Here is a 9,143-nt window from a genome sequence, read left to right on the forward strand (position 1 = left end):
TACAGAGGGGCTTTAAATGCCTTCATGACCAAAGTAATCCATATTAAGAAAGCGAAAGCCAAATACATAAAACAAGAACCACACGAATGACAATTATATATGTAAGTTGGATCCCAATAAACTGAAAGCACTGTTTATACTCCCCGTCATACCTTTAACACAACTTCTAGGTTATCCTCAAGTAGGAAAGTAGCGACATTCAAATGAGTTAAGGTATAAGTAAAAAGGACCACAAACTTTATTAAAAGTCAGTAAAGGTAACATATAGTATGTACAGATGGCACATGGTGCCAATTTTATTTGCAATTATTAAAGTACTCCAACTCATGTTTACAAGTTACACCTTTGCCACAGCCTTGGCTAAATCTTGAACTAGTGCAGAATTGAGCTGCGCCAGCGTGCTGATCTTCGCGTGCTTGGATGTGGCATACTTGTTCTTGATGGTCTGGGAGAGAAAAGCAGAGTAGTTAATGAAGTCGAAGAGGAAAACATGTAAGATCCAGTGATGCAGATACTCACTTAAAACATCAAATACTTAAAAATAAGCTATGCATTGAGGCGTCTGGGTGGCTCGGTAGGTTAAGCATCTAACCCTTGGTTTTGGTTCAGGTTGTGAGACCAAGTACGGCACTGGGCTACACACTGGGCATGGAGCCTGGTTAAGATTCTCTCTCCCAACCTCATGCACATTTGTGTTTTGGAGAAAGAATTCTATGCAGCAGCTTGTATCTTTCTGTATTCCAGTGTGTATAGGCTTCTTGTATGTTCACCTTGTTTTTGTTAATTAAAAGTAGTCAGAACCAAAAAAAAAAAAAAACAAAAAAATTCTCTCTCCCCCATAAAATAAGATGAAATCAGAGATGGAAACAAACTGTAAGAGACTCTGAATTCTAGGAAACAAACTGGGGGTTGCTGGAGGGGAGGTGGGGTAGGGAAATGGGCTAAGTAGGTGATGGGTATTAAGAAGGGCACATGACCCAGGGCACGGGCCCTGGGTGTTACATGCTACTGATCCATCACTGAATTCAACTTCTGAAACTAATACAATATATATAAGTTAACTGAATTTTTAAAAAAGATTTTATTTTTATTTTATTTTTTTTAAGATTTTATTTATTTACTTGACAGAGACACAGCAAGAGAGGGAACACAAGCAGTGGGGGGTGGGAGAGGGAGAAGCAGGCTTCCTTCTGAGCAGGGAGCCTGACGTGGGGCTTGATCCCAGGACTCTGGGATCATGACCTGAGCAGAAGGCAGACGCTTAACAACTGACCACCCAGGTGCCCCGAAGATTTTATTTATTTAATAGACAGAGATCACAAGTAGGCAGAGAGGCAGGCAGAGAGAGATGGGGGGAAGCAGCCTCCCCGAGGAGCAGAGAGCCCGATGTGGGGCTCGATCCCAGGACCCTGGGATCATGACCGGAGCCAAAGGCAGAGGCTTTTTAACCCACTGAGCCACCCAGGTGCCCCTAAATTAACTGAATTTAAATTAAAAAAAAAATTCTCTCCTTCTGTACCCACCACCACCTCCCATCTCTCACTCACACACACACACAAAATAAATAAAAAAGGAAAAATAAGCCATGCATTTACAGACATGAAATCTTAAGTATTTTCATTCTGTACCCTCCCACATCCCCCACAGCATCTTACAGTATCCCTGACTTACCATGTGCTTTGTAAGCCCACGATTCACCATGACTATATTCTTAGCCAGGTGTTGCATAACACTTAGAAGGGATTCTTCAGTGTATGATAGGTAATGCTGTAGAGTTGGTGTCTATGGCAACAAAAGCTAATGTTAGAAATGCTCATCAATAATGGTTTTCATAATATTTCTGTATCTTAGTCAAGAGTAGAGTAGGAAGAGATTCCCTAGGACTGATTATAACTGAAATTTAAGATAAACTTAAGATGCCTTCTTCCCCACTCTTCTTTCATGCTTCTCTAGGATCCTGTACTTAAATCTATTATACACATGTGCTCAAATTCTTTGACACCAATGTTCTCATGCATAGTTCTACTCCTAGGGCATAGGGTTAGCACATGACACATAGGAGAAATATTTGGTCAATCATTTGAGTATGAATGAACTTCTAGCATGTCGTTTGACCTGAGCGTCTTCATTTATATCAAAAGATGAAATTACGTAATGAAGTGGGAGTATCTTATGAACACATAGCAAACAAGATATCATTTTTAATCATTCTCTCAGTAGATGCTGTAATTTTAGAAACCATTAGAACAGTCCTTTAATGGGGCGCCTGGGTGGCTCAGTGGGTTAAAGCCGCTGCCTTCAGCTCAGGTCATGATCCCGGAGTCCTGGGATCAAGCCCCACATCGGGCTCTCTGCTCTGCGGGGAGCCTGCTTCCCCCTCTCTCTCTGCCTGCCTCTCTGCCTACCTGTGATCTCTGTCTGTCAAATAAATAAATAAAAATCTTAAAAAAAAAAAAAAGAATAGTCCTTTAATGTAAAAAGCCCAGTATTCATACAAACATCACTTATAATTTAAAAACTCAGGGTAACCTCTAAGTCTTTGTGACAGAGCTTACCCATTCACCGTTATCAAGAATTTTCAGTGCTAAGCAAAAAGCTCCTGCTGCAATCTGAGAAGGAGGAAAGTGCACCATATCGTAGTCCAACATAGTTAGTTCCATCAGGTATTTGGCCAAAGTATGTTGCTCAACATCAACCTGAAACAAAATCCACAGGTCTCTCAACTTCCGTTAGAGAATTCTGTACTGGCAATAAGCGGCATGCCTGTAACTATAATCAGAAATGTTTGTCTATTAACTCTCAAATGCAACTCCCCATGGAAGGCCTTAATGAAAATTGGAAATAAAGAACATTATGTCTTCTTCATACAGATTTATAAGTCAGCTGAATTAGATCTGCTTGGTTAGTAATATTTCATCATGTACCATACTAAAGGTTACCAAAGAGAACTGTACCTCTGCGATCTTAGATGCTCTCCGAAGGAAATGCAGGGGTAGAGGGCGGCCCAGACCAAAATTTAAAGATCTTAGAATCTTCATTTCCATCTGTCTGATTTGGTGCTTAGAATAAGTGTTGTCAGTCACAAAGGCAAAGTCACCAATTTCTGGAGGGTACATTTCTTCATATTTGCTTGCAATAAACATGGCAGTGACACCAACCAGCTGCAGCATCTTCTTGGGCACACAATTATTCTGCAATGGGAATTCCAACTGGATGAACAACTAATACATACTTGAAAAAGGAGACAAAAGAGCTATGAAGGGAACGTGGGAAAAACACTCTCATAGCAAAATCTGAATGACACTACCCCAAAACAGATATTAGCTGAAAAATTCTTTTGCTTTTTTTTTTTTTCTTAAATTTTATTTACTTGAGAAAGAGAAAGAGAGCACGAGCATGGGGGGAGGGTTAGAAGGAGAGGAAGACAGTGGGTTAAAGCCTCTGCCTTTTGCTCAGGTCATGATCCCAGGGTCCTGGGATCGAGCCCCGCATCGGGCTCTCTGCTTGGCAGGGAGCCTGCTTCCTCCTCTCTCTCTCTCTGCCTGCCTCTCTCCCTACTTGTGATCTCTGTCAAATAAATAAATAAAATCTTTAAAAAAAAAAAAAAAAAAAGAAGGAGAGGAAGAAGCAGACTCCCCACTAAGCAGGGAGCCCAATGCCAGGCTTGATCCCAGAACCCTGAGACCATGACCTGAGCTGAAGGCAACCAGGCGCCCCTGAAAAGGTCTGTTTCTTACGACTCTGCTAGGACCCTAAAGGGAGAACCCTCAATTACTGAATTATGCTCACCTGCATGAACCGATCAATAATGGAAACAGTCATGTACATGGTCTCCTGAAGTAACCTGAACTTCATCTGAACCTGTACTAGCCAGTCAATAAGGATAGCTCTCATGTTTCCAGTGACTTCACGACCCAGTAGGTATTTTGGTCTGATGGCTTGCTCTTCCTGCAAAAGAATGATGATTATCCTTTAGAAGCAAGACTCCATGTGACATTTCTGTCCACAAATTTTAGTCACCACAGAACAGTAATGGAGAGTTCAAAATCTCCAACAGTCCTCAACTTAATTACTCATACAGTCACTACATAAAGCTGTCACTGAGGGAACAAAGCCAACATTAAATAGGATAGTTTGACAGGTTTTTCATTTGTACAGATTTCACTATGTTCAACCTACCATCACTGCTACTTGCCTACACTCTGTATCCACTTCATCCCAGACAAAGCTATCATGCCATCATCTCATCTTCTCACTTATGACTCTAAACCCAGAACTTGAGCTGTATGAAGCAGAGAAAACTAGCAGCAGCTACTTTCCAGATCAGCTGGAACCCATGTGCTACCCACTCTCCCACTCTAGGATTTAAACCCCAAAACACCATAGAGAAAAATAATGAACTATCAAGGACCAGCACCTGCTAAACCCACTCGGCCAAAGTTGTAATTTTATTAAAAAGAAGGGAGAAAAAAACCCAAAGTGGAAGGCTGGTCCTGGCAAGGAAGTTTCTATAGGACAATCCTATAGGAAAATGGATGTCCAAAGAAGAGAATGCATTATTGACAAACAACTGGGCACATCTGGTAGTATACAGCTTGTTAGCATACAGAATGCTTCCTTGTCTTGGGGTGGGGGACAAATGCCACTAATAGAAAGTTTCAGAAGTGACATGAAATGAAAGAAAACCAAAACCTTTGAGTGTACCCTCTTGGACACAAAGAACAATTTTCCTGGTATCACATGCACATCAGCCACAATGATCCAAAATGCCATGTGCTGCTGCTGGTTATAATTTTTCAGCGTTTTTTCCATTACCATCCATCTCCTGCCTCTAATCCTCAAACTCTTCAGCATGGGACTTGCCCACTCCTAACTGTGATAGATATAAATATATCATTCAACCTAAGGACATTCGTTAGAGTTATGGTTATTATCCACTGTCACTTTGTACTTTACCTGTTCAAATGGCAAACAGATATATCCTTGGCTTGGTTAGTAACTTGATTTTTGCTACTCCATGAAGGAGAATTTGAAATTGGAATCTACTGTTAAGAAATACTGTTCATATCCTGCTTGAATTATTGTAAACTCTCAGTGAAAAAAGAGTCTTTAATCAAGTTAGATGCAATTAAAAAAAAAGATTCTAAAAATAATACAGACCTCAAGTTGTCTCAAATAAGCATAAATATCTTTCACATATTCACTACAAAGGTTTGGATCAGCTCCATCTTCGGCATCCACATCATTCACTTCAAGAATTACATCAGAGAATGCCTGACACAGATATTCTTCTGCAGGGGCACATCCAGATGTTTCCATTGGGCTTGGAGAGGGAGTATCAACCTTGAAACAGAAAGACCTTTTGAAATAATAGCAAAGAGGAACATACAATCTGGAAATGAAGGCCCAATTATTGGTACTAACTCAAGATACCAACTGCTAAATAGACATATAACTCACAATTCATTTCCTTAAAGGAAAAGTATCTTTTTTTCAAATTTATTCAACTTTTCCTTAGGACATGATTAATACAAAAAAAAAAAAAAAAAAAAAAAAAAAGCAAAAAGCCAAAACAGACTGAGATTTTAAGCTAGCAGAACCTAAACCAATGGGTAAAACAGAGAAAAAGCAAACAAAATCACATTCTAGACTTTCTTCCAAGGGAAATGAGTAAACAATCTGTTTATCAGCATCATGTGAAGTCAACCCAAATGAATGACAGTCTTTAGTCTTTATCTCAAAACATGGACTGCATCTCACTGCCCAGGAAAACACAAGTTCTGTCCTAACTACTAAGGATTAACAAAGTTCATTATTTTTTAAGATTTTATTTATTTATTTGTCAGAGAGAACAAGCACAAGCAGGGGGACTTCAGGCAAAGGCAGAGGGAGAAGTAGGTTCTCCACTGAGCAAGGAGCCCAGATATGGGGCTCGATCCCAACACCCTGGAATCATGATCTGAGCTGAAAGCAGATGCTTAACCACCCAGGCATACCTAGTTCGTTATTAGTATTAGCCATTTCCTTCAAACTCCAGCTATCCCTTTGTTCAAACACTTATTGGCATTTTCTTCTGGTCAAGCTCTGTGCTAGATACTGCATTTATAGTGTCCTCAAATGGCTTTGAATATAGGAGAGAGAAGTAAATGAAATGAGACTGATTCTAGGAACAAGGGTGAGGGTAAGTTAGGCGGTTTCAGGAGTTAATGCTCGAGCTGCTTTGAAGGATGAAAAGGTTACTGTCTAAAAGAATGAGAGTGAGAAAGGCTTTTCTTAGTAAGTGGGAGAGCAAAGTCAAGGATCTCTATGGGACTTTCAAAGAAACCTCACGTAGGTCAGTATGGCCGATTAAGAGACCGTGCATGCTCCAGGTTTCGTCTGTTATGTCCAGAATGTCAATACTAAAGCAACAGCCTCAAATCTCCTACTCTTAGTTATAAGGAGCTGGGTGAATGACTTTACAGATCATTTTTCTCAACTGGTTTTAAATATTATTTGTTTCCTAATTTAAAGATGTAATTATTAAGTGATTCGTGAAGTGGGCATTGACCCATCTACCACGTAGAGATGCTCCTTAACTATGTTTTACTTTATTTTTATTTATCTATTTTTTAATAAGATTTTATTTATTTATTTGACAGAGAGAGAGAGATCACAAGTAGGCAGAGAGGCAGGCAGAGGGAGAGGGGGAAGTAAATGGGCTCTCTGCTCCCTGTGGAGCAAAGGGCCTGATGTGGGCTCAATCCCAGGACCCTGAGGTCATGACCTGAGCTGAAGGCAGAGGCCTAACCCACTGAGCCACCCAGACACCCCTATTTTTTTTTTTAAGATTTTATTTATTTATTTATTTGAGGGAGAGCTAGAGTGAGAGAGCACAAGCAGCACAAGCAGCGGGGGAACAGCAGAGGGAGAGGAAGCAGGCTCCTCCCTGAGCAGGGAGCCTGACACCGGGCTCCATCCCAGAATCCTGGGATCATGACCTGAGCTGAAGGCAGATGCTTAACTGATGGAGCCACCCAGGCACCCCCTTAACTACATTTTAAAAATTAGAGCTTCATCAAATGAGCTCATTGTAATTTCAGCAAAGGAGCCCCTTTTAGTGCCCTGTTTCTCCTTCTCAGGAGAGGATACACTTATGTAATTGATATTTAATAAGTTCTTAAGTTTTAGGTTTGAGGCTGTTAAACTCATCTACTCTCTGAAAAGCTACATTTTCTTTCCGCATTACACCTTTATCTATTCCACTGTTACAGGGTTATTAATTACTCAGTGGCCACATTAGGGAGTAAAAGGATTCAAGATAATCTGTGTCAGTCAAGGAATTTTGGTCTGATGGCATGGACCAAAGACTGCAAAATCTTCAGTCCGTGCAGCTCTCACTTAATACCATTCACGGGGGGGGGGGGGGGGGGGGGGGGGGGGGGGGGGGCAGTGTAACAAAATGCTGAAGAGCCTAGATTCTGCAGCCATATGGCCTGGGCTTACATTCACAGATGCCACTGACGAGATGGGCGACTCTAGAAAAATTACTTAACACTTCTCTAAGCCCTATCTAAAGGGTAGAGGTAATAATACAAGTGAGAGAATCCATGTGAAGAATATGCCGCTTAAAAGCCCTTCAAGAGCAAAGTGGAGACCACGTCCTGCCAAGTACTCTATAAATGTTTCTATTATCACTATTTGTTCGAATGCTATTATTCCATGGGTTATTAAATGAGGAGAAAGAGACACCCAACAGACCGGATGGAGAAAGGCAAAGTAAGTTTACCAAAATAGGCTCAGGCGAATAAAGTTTTTCTTCTTTAACGGGCTCAGGTTCTGGCTCAGGTTCTGGCACAGGCTCGGGTGCCTTCTCCAGAGGTTTAGGTAGTTTTTTAGCAATAACTTTTCCAGGAACCAAAGTTTTTACTTCCTGTGGATGAAAAGCACGGGAAATGAAATGTTTCTCCACCACAGGTCCCTGTTGTAGGGGGGACTCTTACGGATAGAGAAGTTGGCTCAGGAAGATAGTTACCTTTTTCAGAGGCAATTTGGCCTGTGGTTGTTCGCTGACTTTGTTACCAATGTCTCCGAGGGCTGTTCTCGGCCTCAGCCCGGGCTTGCAGGCCGCAGTCGTGCCCAGAGGCACGCGCTTTGCCCCTGCCATGCTGATCTTCGCCTTATTTTCCACATTAGCTTTTGCGTTCTGAAAGAACCAAGACCGCTTTGAGAGCCGGCCCGCCCAGATTAGAGTTAAGTCAAGGGTCAGTGAAGGTGGGGCGGGGCAAGAGAGACGCTTCTCAGAATAGAAGCTGGCTGCAAAAAATGGGTTCCCAAGGGAAACCGGGGTTCCAGGACCTACGCTTTGGCTGTGACAAGCCCATTTCTTCCCAGAACCTCCTCACTCCCCTATTGAGGGGCTGCCTGTTTTAGGCCCCGGCGACTCTGAAATACTTTAATTTACATTTGAAAGGAAATCGGAAAAGCCTCCAACGGCAGGCACCTTCTCTCCGGGAAGGGGGTTCCGCGGCTGGTGGGAGTTCACTCAGGGGCCCTCTACCAGGTTCTAAAAGAGGTTTCCTGTCGACCCTCCACCGCCCTCCCTCCTCGCGCCGAACATCTATCCCAGGAAGGCCCCGTTCTCTTCCTCTCTCCGTCGGACCCCCAAAGGCCCCCACCGTGCCAGGGGCCCACCGATCCCCCCATCCTCCTCCCCAAACCGCTGCCCTAGTCCACTCGGGGAGTGTTGGGGGGCGGGAGGGGGGGCTCCGGTAGAGGACAGAGGACGAGAAGCCACGCAGCGCCGTCCGCAGCAGCTCACCCTGGTGACCCGGAGCGCCATGGCTTCTTCTTCACCAGGCAGCAGCTCAGTGGGGAGAAGCAGAGCACGGGAGTCACCAACCAGCCAGGAACCTGAACCTAGCGTAGCTCAACAGCCGTTCCTCCGCAGCACGCCGGGAGAGGCCGGGCCCGGCCGCAGGTTTAAACCCCGCACTGCTCCCTCCTTATTGGTCTGTTCGTGGCACTCGCTCCCTTCCCATTGGCGGCTGCCCGTTCCTCCGAGAATGCGTTTCCCGGGCGACCCCGCGGAGACGTTCGAGAGCGGGCGGGGCTAGGCCTTTGCTCCTGGGCAGCTGCGCTGCCACCTGGAGTGCAGAGCTGGA

General features: G+C 43.4%; 1 protein-coding gene across 1 annotated transcript; it reads right to left on the bottom strand.

Moving 5' to 3' along the window:
- Positions 1–205: 205 nt before the first annotated feature.
- CCNB1 (cyclin B1) lies at positions 206–8,836 on the bottom strand. The gene is made up of 9 exons (XM_046000029.1): positions 8,801–8,836; positions 8,015–8,185; positions 7,769–7,912; positions 5,161–5,343; positions 3,790–3,948; positions 2,955–3,191; positions 2,556–2,696; positions 1,672–1,782; positions 206–445 (listed from the first exon to the last, which is right to left on the bottom strand). The coding sequence occupies exons 1-9, from the start codon at positions 8,819–8,821 to the stop codon at positions 338–340; spliced, it is 1,275 nt and encodes a 424-aa protein (XP_045855985.1). The 5' UTR covers positions 8,822–8,836; the 3' UTR covers positions 206–337.
- Positions 8,837–9,143: the final 307 nt, after the last annotated feature.

This window comes from Meles meles, chromosome 3 (genome assembly GCF_922984935.1).
Source record: "Meles meles chromosome 3, mMelMel3.1 paternal haplotype, whole genome shotgun sequence".
NCBI classification, from domain to species: Eukaryota; Metazoa; Chordata; class Mammalia; order Carnivora; family Mustelidae; genus Meles; species Meles meles.